This window comes from Rutilus rutilus (genome assembly GCF_951802725.1).
Source record: "Rutilus rutilus genome assembly, chromosome: 10".
Taxonomy (NCBI): Eukaryota; Metazoa; Chordata; class Actinopteri; order Cypriniformes; family Leuciscidae; genus Rutilus; species Rutilus rutilus.
Window position 1 is genome coordinate 29,091,079 of NC_140215.1, and position 23,336 is coordinate 29,114,414.

Genomic DNA, 23,336 nt, shown 5'->3' on the forward strand with positions numbered 1-23,336 from the left:
GCAACTATCGACCAATCAGTCAAGTCCCAATAGCCTCTAAAATATTGGAAAAAAAAATTCAGAACAACTAATTAAATATTTAGAAACACATCTCTACATGCATCCACAACAGCACGGTTTCAGACAGAATCATTCAACTGAATCTGCCATCTGTGCATTATTGGAAAACATTGTGCAATCACTTGACAAAGGAAATATGGTGGGCGCAGTGTTCCTGGACTTAAAGAAGGCTTTCGATACCGTAAATCATAGCCTCCTTACCTCAAAAATTGTCATCTTTTAATTTGTCAAAGCAGGCACTCTTACGGTTTGAGTCATATCTACAGGGTCGGGAACAATGTGTTGTTATTGATCATGTAAAATCTGCCCCATGTAAAATTATGACAGGAATCCATCAGGGAACTATACTGGGACCTATTCTCTTTTAGCCTATACATGAACGAACTCCCTGAAGTGTGTTCTGAGGTTGGCCTTCAGATGTATGCCGACTACACCGTATTAATTACATATAAATTATAAATAAATAATTACATTACATTTTTAAAGCTGCAGTCCGTAGTTTTTCCTCTTTGTTGCCATCTCTGTTAGAAATTATTTGCGGAATTATCAACTTTATGTGGGTTGTGTACATTGCGGATGAATCCAATGTTTTGAGGAGAATGTGCGGCTGTCAGTCACCGAGCCGGTGTGGATCCTGTCATTCGCAATCACAGATTCTACTTTTTGGAAGTATGACCAACATAAGAATTTTCACTGGAAAATGTCATCTGAAAAAGGAAGTAACATCCACTTTTGTTCTGACCAACTAAGGGAAAAAAAGCATTGCAGTAAATCACGCTGATTAAATCTAACGATCGCTTATATCACGTCAAACCGTGCAAATTATACTTTGTTCTCAAATTGTTAATGTTAACGACATCAGCATTGTGTGACTACATGTAATGTGTATTAGGGCTACCTGTAGTTCAGTTTCCATTTCTGTGCAGTCTAATTTCTAATTGTCATACCAACAAATTAATGTTCCTTAGAACTGGTTCTTACCTGTTCAGCAGAAAAAAAAAGTCGTCTCTGCGTCCGTTTTAAACCCCTTCAAAACACTGAGTTCACGCCATCTTTCAAAAGCCCTTCCGATATTTATCCTTGTTTTCGCATGGGCCGGTTCAGTCTCTTTTTTTCTGTAGCCACTCCGAAGTCTTTTGCATTTTACAACGGGTGAATCTCCAGTTGTCACTGTTGATTGTCGTTTGAACCTTTCTGGATCCGCCATCAAATTGTTAAGTTTAATTATATGAAGTGCTGTGAGAAAAGGCTATAAATCTCCAGCTCCAACATCCTCACACTCATAGCCTACTAGCCGAGACTCCTTCTTTATGTGTACAGATGTGACGTAATGACGCAAAAACATGCTCGAATTTCCCGCGGAAATCCACCAGTACCACTGGGATTAAAAACATTATTACAATCTTACCGTTTTTAACCGAGCTAAGGCAAGCAGATAGTTTTGAACACTGACTGGTTATGTACTTGCTTTTAACCCCAAAAAATGTGCCATTACTCGGCTCAAGTCAGTGCAATGTTGATTTAATACAGTTCAAAAACTGTGTCGATGTTGTGAAGTTAGTGTCATTATCCAGCTCAAATGAGTTCAAATCACTAATATTACTGACTTTTTTTATTTTTTTATAAACTGAACCTTTTATTTTTTAAATCTCCAGTTATTATGCAAGTACCCTACACACGTTTATCAATCACCTACGTGATAACTCAACAAATTGCCTGTATGTTGGTGTAGGTGGCAGAGATACAGCAGGTCTCGGAGGGAAGGGAGGACCCTACCGTCTGGACGCCGGACACAAAGTTCACCAGATCTCTCAGGCAGAGAAAGACGCTGTGCCAGAGGAGGTGAAGAGAGCAGCACGCGAGATGGGGGAGAAGGCTTTTAAGCAGAGGTACGCCCATCTGTCTCTCTCATTCCTCACTCACTCAGTTCAAACACAGATTTCTCCAAAAAGCCTACACTTGACCCTGCGTGACCTTTACCCTCTGGCCCGAGTGCCTGTTAATCTCTCCAGATATTTTGCAGTGCTGTCTCAATGAAAGCAAATATGTGTGTGAGGCTTCGTTTTATAAGCTACTGAGCTGCCTATGTATGCAGTGCATATTTCTTTTGACAAAATGACAATCCCATCACTGCATTGAGCTCAGTAAAAAGAAAAAGTTAATACAAGGAAGGGTTATTATACTAAACCCGTAAATAACATGTTACTTTACGTTAAACATTATCTGAAATAAAATAAAAATGTGAAAAACTTAAGGCAACCTTTTCACTTAGTTTAACTTGATGTATTAAAATAGCTACAACTTAAACTAAAACTATATATACTTTTTTTTTAACTAATAAAACAAACAAAAATATTAAAAGAAAATACTAAAACTTTCAAATTAAAATGAAGAGCTAAATATAAGCTAAAACAAAAATATGAATAAAAACTACAATAGTATCTCAATTGTGCTAACATAACAGATCCAAAATGGCAAACGAAGCAAGATGTCAATTATCAATATCCTTGTATTTATAGTCAACATTAATTTCCATCATAACCCATTTTAATTCCATAGCATGATGTATTTCTGAAAACATTCAGTTACAAAAAAAAAAGTTGACTATGCATTAAAGTGTCGTTAAATGCCAGAATAAAACATGATTAAATGTGTGCTTGCTAAAACAAAAGTTTTTGGCTTAACATGGTTATTAACATGATCCAATAACCACATGGCCTGAGTGATGAAAGAAGGAAACGGAAGTCTTTTTAAAGGAAGAGCAATTTATTCAGACTGAAGACAACAAACAAACAAACAAAACATTTGGAATTGCATAAAACTTGACATAATTCACACAATAAGACCATCAACCTGGTAATTAAGTTGGTAAGCGAGTCAATTTTGGCATGTAGACTGTTTTTATATGTCTGCTAATGATGAATGATGCAAATCAGTCAGTTACGCTATGTGGGGTGTAGAGAGTACACGCTTTGGAACGGACAAGAAATACTCAAATGAGTGGCTCATAAAAACCAGCACGTTCTAGATCGCAGAATGGACACAAGGTCTTCAAAGGGCCCAGTTATCTGAAATATGCACCTCGTGAATGCTGCGATTCATTAAGCTGTGTGTGCACGCACATGAAGCAAGTGCGAGTGTTTCTTCATGAAGGAGGCCTCTGTTTGGGCTAATGGACTCTATTTGCTCTAAAAGGGGACATTTCATAAGATTTTTCTTGTTCTTTTGAATTTAAATGGCTAAGAGTTACTCTGGTGCAGTGGTTCTCAACTGTTTGGCCATGGGAACCACATATTCCAATGGTCTTTCTTTCACGAATGTCTTTCAAAGTCTTGCATCAGAGAAACATTTAGAATTATGTTTTTTGTTGTTATTGTAGTTTCTTTGACTACACACACTCCGCAACCCACTCAAAACCCAGTTCACTGCCAGACCAACACTGCTCTAGTGTTTATAATGTCCACACTGATCATGTATGGCAACTAAGCTGCAAGAATGACTCATTCAGCACTTGTTGTCATTCAGCACATCATAACCACTAGTGCAAAATGCCCGTGCAAAATCAGTTTTTGAGTGTGTTTTTACTTTAGTAATTGTTGGTTTGGTGTGTTTGAGTGCTCATTGTTACAATTACACAGCAAAAGTTCAGTGACATTTTTATTTGTGCATGGTAGAAAGCACACAGTGAACTCCGAGAAAACGCTATGCTTAAATGATGCCCGTGAAAGAGACCGTGTACGCATCGAATAGGATATGTTTAGTTGGTGAATAGCATAGGCTACTATTACACAGTAGCGATAACGTTAAGCGCACCAGAATGAAATATAATATTCAGAAGTAAACAGCATAGTAACTTACAGATTCAGTTAACATCCACAAATGAATAAGCGCGTCGATTCAGGGAGCAGTGCAAAGTGCCCGTGCAAAATCAGTTTTTGTGTGTGTTTTTAGTAATTGTTGGTTTGGTGTGTTTGAGTGCTCATTGTTACAATACAGATTTCAGGGAGCAGGCTACACAGTGAACTCCGAAAAAATGCTACGCTTGAGCAAACAGTTTGTGAATAGGCTACTACAAATGATGGCTGTGAATAAAATATAATATTCAGAAGTAAATAGTGTAGCTGACAGAGTGTTTATATCAGAATGTTTATTTTTAAACCACAACCTTCTAAGTGCTTCTTTTACCGATATATTTAACGATATCTTTTGCATTTCTCATCCAAACAACGTCAAACTTGGCACTGCACTTACTCGTGCCCGTAGCAAGACACCTGTCAAGTTTGAAATCCATCGGACTAACGGTTCGAGAGATATGCGAATAACAGACACACACACACAGACAGTAGACTAAAAAAGTAGAAAGCACACAGTGAACTCCGAGAAAATGCTATGCTTGAGCAAACAGTTTGGGAATAGGCTACTACAAATGATGGCCGTGAAAGAGACTGTGAACGCATTGAATAGGATATGTTTAGTTGGTGAATAGCATAGGCTACTATTACACAGTAGCGATAACGTTAAGCGCACCTGAATGAAATATAATATTCAGAAGTAAAGAGCATAGCTGACTTACAGATTCACTTAACATCCACAAATGAATAAGCGCGTAGATTCAGGGAGCAGTGCAAAGTGCCCGTGCAAAATCAGTTTTTGTGAGCTGATCGCCATCAAAAAAGTTCAGAAGATATTTCTTAGTGATGGCTGATTCCAACAGTTTCAATATGATAAAAAATAACTTTTATATTGATTCAATGGATTAATTGCATTTTGAAGAAAAAAAAAGTGTCATGAATTTATTGCATTTTTTGGGGAAAATTATTGCATTTTTGGGGAAAAAAAGATTTGAATTTGTTATGTTATTATAACCTAAAGATGCTATGTGAAAGTTTGAAACAGAAAATAGTGGTTTTCATCTTGCCACGTTCTGGAACCAAACTATAATATTCAGAAGTAAACAGTGTAGCTGACTGAGTGTTTATGTCAGAATGTTTATTTTTAAACCACAACCTTTTAAAAATGATATATTTAACGATATCTTTTGCATTTCTCATCCAAACAACGTCAAACTTGGCACTGCACTTACTCGTGCCCGTGGCAAGACACCTGTCGAATTTGAAATCCATCGGACCAACGGTTCGAGAGATATGTGGTTAACACACACACACACAGACAGACAGACAGACAGACAGACAGACGGACATACAGACAATTTATAGATAGATGAGCTCATTAACATAACCCTTGTTTGCGAATGCAAATTGTATAATGTTCATTATGCTGCACTGTGTACACAGATGAATGACAGTATGAACTACTGTTTGCCAGTATGTGGACATTAATTAGTTAGTGGTAAGTTGTAAAGGGACAGTATCAAATCGACATTTTTAATTCTGAGAGTCAGAGAGGGGATGGAAAATGCTCATGTAAAACTTAGTTAAGCTGACTCAACAAATTTCAGATTATAAATGGACTTCAGGGACAAAAAAGCATTACATTTTTGTAGAATATGCCTGCTTTAAGTGTGTCGCCACTGAAATTGTATTTAGTGATAAAATCAAAGTTTGGCTTTATGTTCAACATCACAGGCTGATGCAGAGGAATGCAGATTTGTGCGTTCTGCTGGTGAAGAGTATTTGACCAGCACCCAGCTTTTGATATAGCCACTGAAGACCAAACCTGGGTCATTCCTGTCATGCAGGACAGTTTGAACTCTGTAACTTTAAAAAGTGAATATACTTGTGTTGTAATTTTAAGATGGTAGTTCTGTAAAAAGAGTATATCAGACTTTCAGAAATATGCTCTTGCGCCAGCGCAAACCCTCTTTTGCCGTTAAAATACTACTGTCAGGATTTACTAAAGACACGCAGTGAAAAATAAACACTGAAAAAAGTTATTTTTGCGGCTGACCTTATTTCATACGCATTTGTATGAGTTTCCCTTTCAAACACAATATTTATGGGAGGAGAGTATTTAAATGAATAATGCAAGGTGATTTACTAAGGTTTGCAAAAGTCAATTCACTGGTATGTGTGCCATTATTTACCGCCCAAAAAAGCATGTTTTAAACCAGACAGTAATTTGTGCTGCTATAGGCAGATTGTGTTGGTCATAATGGAAATGATCCGGCTTTGTCTGTGTTCTTTAATTTGAACTAGAACTTTCCACTCCCATCTCCGCTTTTCTGGAATTGTGCCCTCACACTTATTTGCCCTGTTTAGTAAATCTGGTCCTTACACTGTAATCTTGACATGACATTGACACATTTTATCACCCCCACGTCATCCGAGATGTCCATGTCTTTCTTTCTTCAGTCGAAAAGAAATTAAAGGGATAGTTCACTTTGAAATTAAATTTGGGTATGTTTTAGCTTACCTCAAGGGCATCCAAGATGTAGGTGTCTTTTTTTCCGCAGTAGTTTCAATTTTGATATTTTTAGGTCAAACCGTTCTTGTCTGTCAGTAATGCAGGTCTATGGTCACTGTCTCAAAGAGCATGCACAAGTCCAAATTAAAACAATTCCCCACCATCCAAATTAAACAATTCCCCATCGTAAGTACACTTTGATGGCCTAAGACACGAAACGAGCGGTTTGCCTCTTGAACAAAGCCGCGTCCAACTGATCTGACGGCGCGGGCGGGTATAGATATATACACTGATGTCGCCTTGGCTAATGAACTGCAATAGCGAAGGCGACATCTAGTGCTAGTGTTTCTATACTCGCACGCGGGCGGATATAGAAACACTAGATGTCGCCTTCGCTATTGCAGTTCATTAGCCAAGGCGGCATCAGTGTATATATCTATACCCGCCCGCGCCGTCAGATCAGTTGGACGCGGCTTTGTTCAAGAGGCAAAAACTATATAAATACGGTTCGTTTTCTCACACAAACCGCTCGTTTCGTGTCTTAGGCCATCAAAGTGTACTTACGATGGGGAATTGTTTAATTTGGATGGTGGGGAATTGTTTTAATTTGGACTTGTGCATGCTGTTTTGAGACAGTGACCGCAGACCTGCATTATATGACTGACAGACAAGAACGGTTTGACCTAAAATATAAAAATTGAAACTACTGAGGAAAAAAAGACACCTACATCTTGGATGCCCTTCAGGTAAGCTAAAACATACCAAAATTTAATTTCAAAGTGAACTATCCCTTTAAGGTTTTTGAGGAGAACATTCCAGGATTTTTTCTCCATATAGTGGACTTCAACGGTTATCAACCAAATTTGAAGGTCCAAATTGCAGTTTCATTGCAGCTTCAAAGGCTCCACGCGATCCCAGCCGAGGAATAAGGGTCTTACCAAGCGGAACCATCGGTCATTTTCAAAAAAAAAACAAAAAAACACTTATATACTTTTTAACCACAAATGCTCGTCTTGCATTAGCTCTGCAATGTGCCACACATTACGTAATCATGTTGAAAGGTCACGTGTGACGTAGGCAGAAGTACAGACCTAGCGTTTACAAGTCAAACGCCATTTACAAAAAAAATACAAAAATTAAAAACAACAATGTCGGACGATTTTGAAGTTGGAGGAGAAAATGAGAAATGTTCCGCCTTCCTCAGGTTACCGCCTGACCTTTCCAACGAGATTACATAATGCGTGAAGTCTTGGACGTGCAAGACGAGTATTTGTGGTTAAAAAGTCTATATATATATTCTTTTTTTTTTTTAAATGACAGATCGTTTGGCTAGATAAGACTCTTATTCCTCGGCTGGGATCGTGTGGAGCCTTTGAAGCTGCACTGAAACTGCAATTTGGACCTTCGACCCGTTGATAACCGTTGAAGTCCACTATATGGAGAAATATCCTGGAATGTTCTCCTCAAAAACCGTAATTTCTTTTCGACTGAAGAGAGAAAGACATGAACATCTTGGATGACGTGGGGGTGAGTAAATCACGATATTTTAATTCTGAAGTGAACTAATCCTTTAACAACTAGTTGTTCCGGGTCGGTTCTGTACACACTTCATAGAATTTTTGAATTTGGTTGTCACTCCCGTAAATTACTGAACTGTGTGTGTACAGAACAGGATTAAACACTAAAAGGTGAATTGACAACTGAATTTAGCTGCAGTGTGTTTGTGGCCACTGTAGCTGTTGCTCTCTTGAATTCTTTACTTTCAGGATGGGATTTTTCCCCTTCGTTTTTCACATTGTCGTTTCTACAGTACATGCTGTCTGTCACGTTCACAATATTTCAGTCTCAGTTGTCAGGGGTTTCCACAGGAAGTGGGACTTTATCTACCTTTTTTGCAAGTGTAAGTTTCACTCCGACAACCACTAGAATATCTTTTGATTTTGATGTAGGCCTTGGCCTATGATGCTGGAAAAGCTGAATTTGTCATTAAAAGATTTACCTTTAGCAGAGCTGTAACCCTTCATACAGTTGTTTCAGCATCTATTTAAAATCCCAACAATGAAACACAACAATTTTTTAAATGATTAAGCATTTGGTCAGTTATAGATTTAAAATGTTACCATTTGAATAAATTATGATTTAGAGAAAGCTGTAGCTTTGAATATTTAAAAATCAACGCATAGATAGAACCTTTTAAAAGTTTGGTATTGGTAAGATTTTTAAATGTTTTTGAAAGGGGTTTCTTATGCTCACGAACACTTCAATTATTTGACTTGCTTCTATGACTTGCTGCACTTGCTTCTATATATTTTCTGCACTTTTTCACTCTCATCCGCTGCTTCCCACTGCTGTTGCATGGCCACGCTGGCCACCTCGCTCTCCGGTCTGTGGACAGGTTTGGAATTCAGGAGAAAATAGCAGCAGTCTGTCCTCCCTCCAATAACACTGCGCAAAGAATGTGAGCTTCAGAGGCCAGACAGGAAACCCACAGTGTGTGTGTGTGTGTGTGAGAGAGAGAGAGAGGAGCTAAGAAGGAAGGAGAACGATAATACCACGAGCAAGAAGAGAGCACTCCTTACATGTTACATTTATCTTTTGTAGCACAGGAACAGTTTAGCAGCACTTTTGTGGCTTTTCCAGATATTTTTGGTCCAGGTGGTGATGGAGAGATGAGGGATCATTTCTTTTGAAATGAATCACGGTGTCACAGTATTTTGAGATCACAGTGTCTGGTCTGATCTCACGTCTGATAGTGTCGGTGTGTGAGCGCACCTGAGGTCTGTGGGCCGCTACGGTCTAGACGCACTTCACACTCTGTTTCCCCCTCATGACATCAAACACCTCTCACACGCACATGCACACACACACACACACACACATGCAGGCCCGTCCTGGACCTGAGCTGAAGAGTAGGATTAACTGTAGAATCTGTTTAGGGATTATTGGCTTCACACCACCTGTGCGACAGAAACACCTCTGCTGAGACCTGTCCTTCAAGTGACTGGGGGAATCTCACAGATCCTGTCAAGAACATGGTGCGGATCATATTTCAACAAAAAACAAAAAATAAATAAATTAATTATATATATATATATATATATATATATACAGCGGGGGAAATAAGTATTGAACACGTCATCATTTTTCTCAGTAAATATATTTCCAAAGGTGCTATTGACATGAAATTTTCACCAGATGTTGGTAACAACCCAAGTAAGCCATACATACAAAGAAACAAACAAAAATAAGTTCAGAAATTAAGTTATGTGTAATAATGTGAAATGACACAGGGAAAAAGTATTGAACACATGAAGAAAGGGAGGCGCAAAAAGGCATGGAAAGCCAAGACAACTGCTGAAAACTTACAGTAATTAAAAAGCAATCCAGCCCCCTGTCAGTGGAAATTAATAACAGCTGGTTCAGTCCCAAATGATGGCCTACAAAAAGGTCTCATTGCCAAGGTGTCACACAAGACACATCTCATGATGGGTAAAAGCAAAGAGCTGTCTCAAGACCTTTTGCAACCTAATTGTTGCAAAACATAATGATGGCATTGGTTATAGGCGTCATTCTAAGCTTCTGAATGGTCCAGTGAGCACTTTTGGGGCCATAATACGGAAGTGGAAAGACAATAATTTCACCATAAATTTGCCTCGACCAGTGCTCCTCGCAAGATTTCTGATAGAGGAGTGAAAATATTGCCTACGTTTAGCTTTTGACTTCTGCTGATTGTATTTACGCTTCAAAATTCATGAAAGTTAAGTATCATGATGAACAAAACGTGTAAGAATCATATGCTTGTGGTAGTCTTGGTGGTGGTGAGCGTGCAAACAGGCCATGGCGGTGGAGTGCATTACTTACTGTTTTCTTTGAGACAACAGTACCTGCTATCTGCAGGTCTTTTTGAAGCTCTCCACAAGTGATCCTTGGCTCTTGGACAACTCTTCTGATTATTCTTTTCACTCCTCTTGGGAAATCTTCGAGGAGCACTGGTCGAGGCAAATTTATGGTGAAATTATTGTCTTTCCACTAACGTATTATGGCCCCAAAAGTGCTCACTGGACCATTCAGAAGCTTAAATTTGCAGTTCTGTTTGGTCACTCTAGTAGCACAGAAATCACACTTTTCAGTAAAAAACAAAAAAAACAAATGTATGTTTTGCAGTTAGGATTTCTGCATTTTTATTACAATTAAGTACAACCCTTCCTAATTATCATTATTTTATTGCAAAAAGGTTATTAAAAAAGCAAAAATGTATATAAAATAATTATAAAACTGTGTGGCGGATAAATACAACAAAATAAAATGATACGACCGGCATAAAAACTGGGGTATTTTTTAAATATAATAATAAACGTGAAACGTGTTTTCTGTGTCAGTGTCGGCTGCAAAGATAAAGTTGACGATGCTGACTCGCGATCTTCGCAGTAGTGAACGCGCCAGAGAGAAATGCACATTTCATACGAATTACATAAGCAGAGAACAGTCAGTTTTCTTTCATTTTGAATTGTTCTGTTTAAAAGAAGACATTTCAAGCTTTCTATATATGTCTCAGGTCTGTGAGGCAAGTAGGCTACCTTATCACTGAGTTTCGGTTAATTTATGAGACCAGCTCCAGTTCACGCGCCGGCGCCTCCGTGTCGTGATTATCTATTTTCTAATATATTTACTAAATCTAGTAAATCCAGGCAATTGGTTGATGAAACATTGATTAAAATTAAGATACAATTTATACAAAACTAAATTAAATTTAAAGACAGGCCTTGTGCTTTCTGTTTGAGGTCTCTGTGAAAGTTTTAAAGCAGTCTTTTAGTGCTGCTTTCACGTCCGTAACGGAGAACTGTCCCGTCTGTAACATTGTCTTTTTTTTTTTTGTGAAATACATTTCTAAATAAATGTGGCTTATAGTCCAGTGCGACTTATAGTCCGGAAAATACGGTAAGTTATTTATTCTTTCTGTGCGGCCCGGTACCAAATGTCTGGGGGTTGGGGACCCCTGATATAAAATACATCAGTAATACCCTCTTGTGATTTTTTTTTTTAAAGATTTTACTTGTCTTGTAAAAGGTGGTTAGTAACAAGTGGTTAAATGGTACTATAGAGGTTGTTGAGGACATTAAACGTCATCAGCCGAACGATAAACTCATCTACTCATGTACGCTTTCACAGCCTCTATGTGTTTTATAATCACGCTCTTGCAAACTATTATAACTTTACAGATTATAACTTTCAGGGAAAATGTTTTTAAACAAAGACTGAACAAGTTGTCAGAAGCTTAGTGATGGTGAAGTTGAAGTCCGTGGTGTAGTTTGTTTATTGCCTACGTTTAGCTTTTGACTTCTGCTGATTGTATTTACGCTTCAAAATTCATGAAAGTTAAGTATCATGATGAACAAAACGTGTAAGAATCATATGCTTGTGTTAGTCACAGACCTTGCAATAACCCAAAAGCCAATGGAAAAATCCTATTGGGTATTTGTCAAGGGAAACCAGGGTGATGCTAACTTCCGGGTTGGCCTACAAAAATACATCACTAATGTAGTATTTTATAGCTTTTAATTTATACTGATTAAAAAAAAAAAGTATTGCAGTATTTTTCTAGTAATAAGAATCAACTGAAAATTATCATTAAGAATAATGGGAATTACAAAAAAATTACCAGGCACATTATAGAAATGAAAAGTGCTTTATTGCCCTAAAAAAATGTCAGAAAGCCAAAAATCTTAATGGTCCTTATAATATAAGCCAGTGTTTTCAACCAGAGGGACAGGGCCAACAAAGGGGACTCAGAAATCTTCTAATGGGGGCCACAGGATGACTTAAAAGTAGTTAAATTAGTAAATTATTATTAATGTATAAAAACAATTATTAAAATAATAATAATAATAAAATGCACAAAAAAAACAACACACACTTTAATAATATTTAGGGCCCGAGCACCGATGGTATGAGGAATTGGAATTGCTCCATTTTTCCTTTTATTTTTCCTCAATAACAAGCAGTTTTATCATTAATATTGGTATTATCTTAGCCTATATGGGGTAATCCTTCAAAGACTGTGATGGACATTTGGAGGCTTTCCGGTCGAAAAGACCTGTAGGCCTATTCTTTTCTTTTTGGTGTGTGTGTGTGAAACGTGAGCTGGACATGTTTTGGTGACATCACCGTGGGTGACTCGTGACCTGGCAGAGCTCCAGCCTCCATCCCTCTTACACCCACACTGTTGAGACTGGCTGGGCTTTGAGCACCTGGGGTGTTGCATGTGTGTGGGTGCTGGTCATGGAGCTGCAGGGACTTGCCCCAAGAGAAATGTTTATCCTACACCTCCTACTCTCAAGTGTGCACTATTCTTTATCTTGACAGCTGTACTTAATGTGTGACTAAACAGATCAATGTTCTCTGGAATCCTTCTGCCCCAGAACACTCTTTTAAGACGCACTAGACATTGTTTACAAGTTTAGACTTCTCAGGGCAAGAATGTCAATGAAGACAAATTGTTATATTAGTAGTTCTTACCTGTACAAAACTCACCACCAAGATGCTTGAAGGTTACAAATGTGAAGTTTCTAGGGCGGTTGATAAGTGGCTACTTACACTCATTTTTGAAGAATTATTCATGTCTGTAGCACAGCTTTGGACGAGTCTCACATGAGCTGTAATAATGTCGGTGCTTTAGTCTGTACTCATACTTCAGTAATTGTAAACACTGCAGAGTGTGTGTCTAATGTGTTGTGTTTTTGTTACAGGCTCAAGGAAATTGAGATGAGTGAGTATGATGCCACCACTTACGACCGTTTCTCTGGAGCGGTCCGACGACAGGTCCAGTCGCTCCGCATCATTCTGGACAGTCTGCAGGTAAACACCTCTAGTAGTCCCACTCCAGCTGTGAGTAGGCTGAAGACATACTGGTTTCTGCCCAGTGCATGTGCTGCAGTGACTGGTCCAGGGGTTCCCAAACTTTTCATTGTTACGACTCTCTTAGAAAGGTTTTAATTTATCTCAAGACACACCACAGACTTTTTAGTGAAATTATGAGAAATTTTATATCAATTTAATTGCATTACCATATGGCTTATATGACTACTCAAATGTTTGGGGTCAATAAATAGTTTTAATGGTTTTAAAAGAAGTCTCTTATGTTCACTAAGGCTGCTTTTACTTAAAACAGTAAAATTGTACAAAAAATAAAAATCTTTTAATGTTCTTTACTATCACTTTTGATCAATTTAATAGTGTCGTATTTAAGAAGACATATTTTAAATGGTAGTGTATGCTATGTATTAACATACATTGATAGTGATAGTGTATTTATATTTTCTTTCTTGGTGGCACAGCAAGTGCCAATGCATTGCAAAGTATTGTAAAACGTGCTTAAATGGAACTCTTCAGTTCAGTTGAGTCACATGTTGATTCAGTAGCAGCTCTGCGTCTGAAGCCCCGTTCACACTACCAGCGACACAATCCCATTCATTGCAATAGAGAGCTGGCAATTTCCGGCGACACAAGGGACAGTGATATTTGGCGACAGGATGTGTTGGTGTTTCCAGCGACATGACAAAGTTGAGATATGTTTAGCTTTATGCAAAAATGAAGAGCGACTTTCGGGAGCGACGACCAATAGGAGTGAAGTCAGTGGAGCGCACGTGATCCGTCACTGCATCCTGTGGTGGAGTGAACCCAGATATACTCGCACTTGTGCTTTCGCCACAGGGAAATAGCTGCGATGGCAAATAGCACTGTTCATCTTTAAAATTAAGCATTTTATGTACTGATTCCACTTATATTTAGTCTTTCCTTCCAAAATGTTTGTTTTCAGCGGCAAGAAAACTGATTCGGTGTCTACAACATGGAATAACATCCGTGAAAATGCCACTGACGGCATGCAGTGACAAAGTCTGACAAAGTCAGCTTGACAGATTTGTTCAGCTCATTCAGCAAAAGATTTAGTAGATGCCAAATCTTCTAAAAGAACCATCTCATAAGAGTCATTTATTTGTGAAACGGACTACATAGGTTGTGTTGTATGTGTTTTCCCGCAAGGAACCTCTGAAAAGTGGTGCAGGAAACAATGCTGTGATCTGTGTCATGTCAAAAATATATAAATACAAATTAGGCTATTTATATTTTAATATTCACAATTTTTTTATATCTTTTTGACATGACATAAACATACCGCCATTGCGTAACCCTCTTATTCCCACTCTGCAGATTGAAAGCGGCTGATCTACGATTAGCTGTGCCACTATTATAGTTGATACATTGAGTCTGAACTGAGGTTGAACTGATGAGGTTGAAATTGGCCTGCTGAATAGTCAACTATTAGTTGCAGTGAGTATTCGTGCAAGCTCTAGTGTGCACGTGCACACATGGACACGCACGTAACCACACCTACAGTTTTCCTTTAGCATTTCAGCCAACTCATGAGAGGGCCATCCTGTGAGTCCAAAAGAACATGCGTTGTTATTATTATTAGGCGTCCTGCCCTCCTGATTGGTCTGTCGATATGGACCCAGGCGCTCGTTACTCTGTATGGAAGGATGTCCGGTAGTGCGTCTGATCTTTTTTGTTTGGGTGTGGGTGGACGGAGCGCTAGGACTCGGGTGGAGTTTCTCAGAAAATGCTGATTGAAGACCATCTAGTTTTCGCTGTCTACATTCAACTAAACAAGCGGCGGCTCGGTCTGATCTGAGATCTGTATCTGCTCATGGGGATTCCCTGTGCTGTGTGAACGGAGGACCGGCTCCAGCCACAGGGAGGATCAGGTTCCTCTTTGGCAGCCCGTGCGAGGAGCTCTGCTCAAAGACAGATGTGTTTATGTGAAAACATGGTGACAAGGATTATCTCTGTCTGTCTTTCACAGTCATGTCCTCTAAATCAGCGCTATCTGCTTTCACCTACAATAGCGTTGTGAAGAAGGCTGGCAGCAACATTGGCATGTGTGTGGTCCCGATGAGTGCACTGGCATCATTCTGTACTAGTCCTGTCCTGAGAAGTAGTTAACCTCCACCTCACCCTGAGCCTCTGTTCTCCGCTTGGGATCTTTCCAGATAGTAATTTGACCACTGCCTATTCATTTGCTCCTGTAAAAATGGCGACACATACACTAACAGTCAGAAGTTTGGAAACATCTAATCTTTCTTGACTATTTTTCCAAGAAAATAATAAAGTCTTAAACCAACTTCGTGAGGTACATCTTGCTGGACACTTATGGACTGCTTTTTCTTTTCTATCCAGTAATAATAAAATAAAATAAAATAATAGACAGGTACATTTTAGGGGGAATAGGAAAATTAGGGATTTTCCTATTCTACCCACTCCAATTAAAAATGTATACAATTTTAATTAAATTCATTAATCAAATTAAAATGTAGGTTTATGAACAAATCATACGCAGGAACATTTTAGGAGGACTTTTTTAAACTCTGTTGAGGGTCACATGTTTGCTGGACACATATTGACTGCTAAACTAAATTAAATAAATACATAAATATATATATATATATATATGTATATATATATATATACATTTTTACCGTTTTTAAGATCACGAGAGACTAGTAAAGTTTGTCTGAACTTCGGAATGTTGTATTGGTGACCGCTTCTGGTCCTGGTTCATTAAGTTTTACGTTACAAAACACAAACAAAAACAACTCATCTGTTTTCAAAAGAATGTGGTATATGGGAGCTGTAAAAAGAGAGCAAAACAGCAAATTTGGGCCCCTGCTTTTACTCTGTAATCACTGCGCATATGGTTTTCCACAACTGACCTCTCCCAAACATGTTGAACACATGCTCATCCGCACACCTACCTGACAGATAAGTGTTCACAGCAGGTTGTCCTGTAGTTTGTGGTATATACACTCATTTATTCTCAGGACTCGGACCACATGCTCTATGAGCCTGTTATAGTAGCTTGAGGACATTTATTAATGGTGTTTGGAAAAGCAAACATCCCTATATTGCATATACTTAGGGTTAGGTGTTTTTCAAAACCTTTTATAAATAACACAAAAAAGGTGTTTTAGTTAAAGTCCCCCTGTAGTCAATAATTGTATCCATTCAATCTCATCTTTGATCACCAAAAAGGCATATTTAAACGATTTTCCTGTGGAAAAAAAATTATTCATGCCTTAAAATAGCTTGAATCTAACTCTACACCATTGCTTCATTTAGTATATGTGGAGTCATGAATATGCAAATTTGCCCGCCTCGACTCACTCATACAGGCTCGTCTACAAGTGGATGGATCAGAATGATAATTCGTTTTATGTATCGCTTTCTACAACGTCGGACACATAACAGTAATTAATATGATTAGCCTTTTGCTAGATTACGTTATCAAAGTAAGGGTTAATGCCCGACGAGGTGTCTATTGTCAGGTATTAATGGACGACGGCGAGGCGTGAACCGCCCGACGCTTCGACTCCGCCGAAGTCCATTAATACCTGACAATGGACACCTCGAAGGGCATTAACCCGCGTATACCATGGTCACTTGCCAAATAACACATTTTTAAAACATTAGTTTATATTTTAATTAGTTTTACAATCGAAATCTAAATTTTTGACAAACAATAACTTGGTTTTCCTGGTTACGCCTGACGGTTTATTTAGCAACCGGAGATATTTATAGTCCGCTCAGCTCGTAGAACCCTTCAGTTTACTGCCTGTTACTATGGTTACTGACAGCTGATGTAGCCAGCGCATTTATTTATTAATTTCGAACGGTAAACAGTTAGTTTCACCAGAACTCCTTTACTAGGTGTCCTCTATAACTTTTTAATGGACACCCTGCAGCCAATCAGAATCGAGTATTCACCCAGACCATGGTATAACAGCTAATAATGTGTTGCTAATGTTACACAAACCATGTTCCGGTTCACCATCTTAGAATCAGACATCTTGGACATCTGCCTTCTGAAAATCTGCATCCTTAGAAATGCTTTGAACAACTCACTCAACGTCAGTGGAGAAAGGCATATAGTTCATCATAACATTGGAATATACATCATATACATAATTCACCCTATATTGCTAAATGTACCCGATTTTTCACATCAACAGGAAAATAATAAGATAATCTGGCTTCTCTTGAGCTTCTCAGAGCGATATGCTAATGATATGCTAAAGCCCGCCGGCACGTTGATGTGATTAGTTACTAGGTAGTTTGTGACATAAGAAACTCCAGCGATTTCAAACCACGTTTTTGAGAAAATGCAGTTTCAAGGAGAAAATACTCAGCAATATTAAAAACACCATGCTGACATTTTCACCACAGGGGGAGGTCTTTAAGTTTAAAACAATAGTTTATCGGTACCATATCAGCTGATATTGAGAACTTAATTTTCATGCTAATTTCCACTATTTTTACATTTAGATATACAATTCTCTTGTCTAGCACTCACTTAAAGCTATTTACACTGTTAAATGCAATCCTTAGCATGTGTCATAATTAATATACATTTTTCATGATGTACACTATAATGCCTAAATAATGCACTTTTATATTGAAAAATGTTATATTGATATATATATAGAGTATTATAGAATTTCCAAAATGGGGTTTGCGAACCCCTGGACGTTCATGGTGAAACTGCAGGACTCAGGAGTTTTGTGAATTGTTGAAATGCTAATCATTTATTAAATAATACAAATATAATAATAATAATAATAATAAAAACAATCAATATAAAAAACGTACTTAAAATATGACATTTTTATTTGTTTACCTGGTGCTGCTTGTTGCTGCTGCTGTTGTTAATTATTAAAATATTAACTTAAAGTCTGATACTTCAAGTGAATGTTTTAGGTCTATAGGGTTCGGCTGACAAAAAAGTTTGGGAATCCCTGCCGTAAATAAAAGCATTGTGTTTGTTGTGGGCAGGTTGTGTTGTAACAAAGTCAGTTCTGTCATCATTCAGGTCTGAAGTCAGTGGAATTACTGGCAGCATTTGCGTGGAAATGGAGCATTAGAGCTCTTTTTCACACAGACTTGAGATATGACACAGAATAGAGCAGATGATCTCATCCTTTGAGTAAATCCCTGGAGTGCCGTCATCCTCTGTGCTGTTTCTTCAGCTCATGACTCTTTATTACAGTGTAACTTCACACTTCTGTCTGAAACTCTCACAAGAGCGTATGTGATGCATTCATTATTACCTAACAATAATGGCTGATGTGAGTGTGTCTGTGAATGTGCCTACTTGAGTGTACTTGCATGTCTGTCTTTGTACGTGCTTGTGTTCACGTGATGTGTTGGGTCATTGTTCTTCGTGGAGATCTGACATGCTCGCTCATATAATGAGAGCCACATGTGGAAGTGCTTCTATGGGTGTTTGTTGATGTTTCATCCATGTTTGAAGCAGAGGAGGTCAAGGACCCGCTGGGGGTCATGGTCACGACTGAGATGCAGCATGCAACTTTTATTAGTCATCGTTAATTGTCATTTCATTTAAAGCGTAGAGCTTGTGCTGAACCTCACTAAATTTTGTTAGATGTCTGCTTATAACCAGAAGACTATTTGAGTTCGATTGATTTGAAATATGTAAATAATGTTTGTGTTTCAGGCTAAAGGGAAGGAGAGGCAGTGGCTGAGGAATCAGGCTCTGGGCGAGCTGGACGATGCTAAGATCATTGATGGTCTAACAGGAGAGAAGGCCATTTATAAACGCAGAGGAGAGCTGGAGCCAGAGGTGAGAGCTCACATTCACTAAACAATAGTGGCAAACGCCTACAGGGCTTTAACTGCTCAAACAAACACATATCAATACAAATTCACAAAGCAAATAACTACTATTTTGGTCTGTTTCTAACATATATCTTGTGGTCAGCATGATATGTAAATTCACCCTATGTATTTTCTTGTATTTTTTTTAATTGACCTTGTAATTTAAAAGCTCTGATATACTCACAGTGAAGTTCTTTTTTGTTCTTTTCTTAAAAGTAAAAAGAAGTTTGAAATACCTTTTCAGTGGTATACTGTTAGCGAACACCCTGACGCCGTCCACGCTGCTGAGATCGGCATTTAAATGAATATGTAAATATTGTATGTGCCAAGCACTTTCCTCTCATTAACAAAATAAACACACAATAAAATAGATAGCTTTACTGCAAGCAGCTTTACAGTATTAAGGGCCGTTCACACCAAAAATAATCATTTTAAATATATAAGAGTCCACACCATAACTGTAACATGTCAAAGAAGGCGGAGCCCCAGAGCCACACCCACCTATTACATAATCACACTTAACAATAGTAGTTCGAATGTGTTTAGCAGCCGGAGTAAACTTTTCTGGAAAGCTGTTTCCAACTCCTGAAACAAACATTGTTTTGGCCTGATTTTGTTATAGACGATGTCATGTCAGTTTGTTATTCAATTTCGCTTGAAGTGTTAAGGGCTTAAATTCTTAATCTAAATATCATCACTGGATCTTCCAGTGAGACGACAGATTTCTCTCTGGTGATGTATACTGGACTTTTTATCTGCTTAAACCCCGCACCTTTTAAAGTCTGATCCCAATCAACAATTGATGGAAAGAACCAAGTTCCACGCACATTTTTACTTTACCTATTATCCATTTCACTTGGATTTACGTCTCAATGTGGAAGAAAAGATCTGTCGCTACTTTTGTCACGTCACGACTATAAAATGTGAGTTTTTTTCCGAGGAAGCAAGGGAGGCAGTGCCTCCTCAAGAATTCAGATAAGAACATAATTCACAATACAAACATAAAACAAATTTTGAAATATGAAATGAAACAACACTTGTTTTCTGTCCCTATGTTGGTCTAAAATGACTCATTTTGCAAAATAACAATATACAGGTTTGGAAGGACACAAAGAAAATTAAATAATGTCTGAATTTAGTTTTTAGGCAATCTATAACTTTAAGGTGTAGCATTCTTGTTAGATTACTAAATGTGATTTCTGATGTTTAACAAAAAAAAAATGTCTTATTCATATTGTTCCTTCTACTGGTATCATTGCATTCCAGTTTAGCAGACACTCACAGCAAGTCTCAGGTCACACTGTTTCCCATAAGCGCATATTTAAAATCTTTCTGAATTTATTGTAATAACGTTACTGAGTTCTTACAGTGGTGCCTTAATAAATTATGTGGCTCCTGTAACATCCATTAAAAACCTCATTGACCATGAAGGCTTTCAGAAGAGGAGTCTGGGCAAACAGAACGCTGCAATTAAAGCAACCACATAGTAACTGCATTAAATGATTTTCCTAATTAAATATCTGTCTGGTCATTTGAGACTGGATTTGTGGATGATTTGTGTGTTTTTCCTTTGGTCTGGCTGCAGTTGGGGTCTCCTCAGCAGAAGCCGAAGCGTTTGCGTCTGCTAGCGGACGTCTCTGGCAGCATGTATCGCTTTAATGGCGTCGACGGGCGTCTGGAGCGCTCCATGGAGGCCGTGTGTATGGTGATGGAGGCTCTGGAGAGCTACGAGCACAAGTTTAAGGTGAGATTTGACATGTGCAATCATGCACACTGCATGCTACTCAAGATAAATTTATTAAAAGCACAACGTTTCGACCATCAGGTCTTCATCAGGTCAAGTCAAGTCAAGTCAAGTATATTTGTATAGCGCTTTTCACAATACAGATTGTATCAAAGCAGCTTCACAGTATTAAATTAAAATAATACAACAAGGTTTGTTTCTAGTGGAATTTATTGATAAAATCAAATTAGATATCCAGAATATCCCCAACTGAGCAAGCCAAAGGCAACAGTGGCAAGGAACCGAAAAACTCCATCAAGTGACCTAATAGTGTCCTAAAACTCCATCAGGTGACCCAATGGAGAAAAAAAAACCTTGGGAGAACCCAGGCTCAGTCGGGGGCCAGTTCTCCTCTGGCGTTTATTAACTAGAGGCCGGATTGTAATTTGGACTGTAAGATTAAAAATATTATATGAATGCCTGGCTGAAGAGATGCGACTTTAATCTAGTTTTAAACTGGGAGAGCGAGTCTGAGCAACGAACAGTATCAGGAAGGCTATTCCAGAGTTTTGGAGCTAAATGTGAAAATGCTCTCCCTCCTTTGGTGGTTCTGGATATCCTAGGTATGACCAAAAGCCTTGAATTTAGTGATCTTAAAGAGCGCGATGGATTATAGGGCGATAGAAGATCCGTTAAATAGACTGGAGCTAAGCCGTTTAGGGCTTTATAAGTCAGTAGCAATACCTTGTAATTAATACGGAACTTTATAGGTAACCAATGCAGTGATGATAAAATCGGTGTTATATGATCATATTTTCTTGATCTAGTAAGAACTCTAGCGGCGGCATTTTGGACTAACTGTAGCTTGTTAATTGAGGATGCAGGACAACCGGCTAATAAAGCATTACAGTAATCTAGTCTCGAGGTCATGAATGCATGAACTAACTTTTCTGCATCAGAAACTGATAGCATATTACGTAGCTTAGCAATGTTTCTAAGGTGGAAAAAGGCGGTTTTTGTAACATATGAAATATGATTTTTGAAAGACAGGTTGCAATCGAGTATAACACCCAGGTCTTTTACTGTAGAGGATAAAGTAACAGGACATCCTACTATATTAAAGTTGTATTGCGAGAGGTTTTGTGGGCGGTTTTTTGAACCGATAAGTAGTACCTCTGTTTTGTCTGGATTTAATAAAAGAAAATTACGCGTCATCCAATCTTTTATATCTTTAACACACTCTGTCAATTTGGATAATTTATCGTTTTCATCTGGCCGTGATGAAATATATATTTGAGTGTCATCAGCATAACAATGGAAACTAATTCCATGTTTCCTTATAATATTTCCAAGTGGCATCATATATACTGAGAATAATAGAGGGCCTAACACAGATCCCTGCGGCACTCCATAGTTTACTGGAGTTATGATCGATTTTTCTCCATTTAAATAGACAAAATGGTAGCGGTCAGATAAGTATGATCTAAACCAGCTTAATGCTTGTCCTTGAACACCAGTATAATTTTGTAGTCGATCTAAGAGTATTGTGTGATCTATAGTATCGAACGCAGCACTAAGATCAAGTAAAACTAGTATTGAGATACAGCCTTGGTCAGAAGCTAAAAGTAAATCATTTGTGATTTTAACGAGCGCAGTTTCAGTGCTATGGTGCGGCCTGAAACCAGACTGAAACTTCTCATAGATATCATTTTCTTGCAAGAAAGAACACAATTGAGCGGACACCACTTTTTCTAATATTTTAGACATAAATGGAAGATTTGAAATGGGTCTATAATTTGCTAGGTTATTATGATCTAATTGTGGTTTCTTAATGAGAGGTTTTATAACTGCCAGTTTAAATGTTCTTGGAACATGACCTAAAGATAAAGACGAGTTAATAATATTAAGGAGAGGCTCTTCCACTACAGGTAACACTTCTTTCAGTAGTTTAGTTGGTATCGGATCTAATAAACATGTTGTTGTTTTAGAGGAAGTGATAAGTTTATTTAACTCTATTTGTTCTATAGTTGTAAAGCACTGTAATTGTTCTTGCGGGGTGATAATTAAGGCTGAATTATAAGGCGCAACTGAAGATTGAACGTTTACAATTGTGGTTCTGATGTTTTCTATTTTCTCAGTGAAGAACTTCATAAAATCATTACTACTAAACTGTAATGGGATATTTTGTTCGGGTGATGTCTGTTTATTTGTTAGTCTAGCCACGGTGTTAAATAAAAACCTTGGATTATTTTGGTTATTTTCTATTAGTTTGCGGAGGTGCTCAGCCCTGGCTGCTTTTAGGGCCTTTTTATAACGTGACATACTGTCTTTCCACGCGATTCTAAAGACCTCTAAATTAGTTTGTTTCCATTTACGCTCTAAAATACGGGTTTCTCTCTTTAGAACATGCGTGGTATTGTTGTACCACGGTGCTTTAATTTTCTCTCTGACCTTTTTTAATCTA

At 38.1% G+C, this 23,336-nt stretch overlaps 1 protein-coding gene across 1 annotated transcript in view; it reads left to right on the forward strand.

Annotated features, from left to right (window-relative positions):
- Nucleotides 1-23,336, forward strand: part of vwa8 (von Willebrand factor A domain containing 8) — a 121,524-nt gene that overhangs the window by 87,485 nt on the left and 10,703 nt on the right. Inside the window, exons 39-42 of the mRNA XM_084421225.1 lie at nucleotides 1,793-1,949; nucleotides 13,170-13,278; nucleotides 18,989-19,114; nucleotides 20,735-20,893. Of these exons, the coding sequence (XP_084277351.1) occupies nucleotides 1,793-1,949; nucleotides 13,170-13,278; nucleotides 18,989-19,114; nucleotides 20,735-20,893 (551 nt within the window). The remainder of the gene's footprint in view (nucleotides 1-1,792; nucleotides 1,950-13,169; nucleotides 13,279-18,988; nucleotides 19,115-20,734; nucleotides 20,894-23,336) is intronic.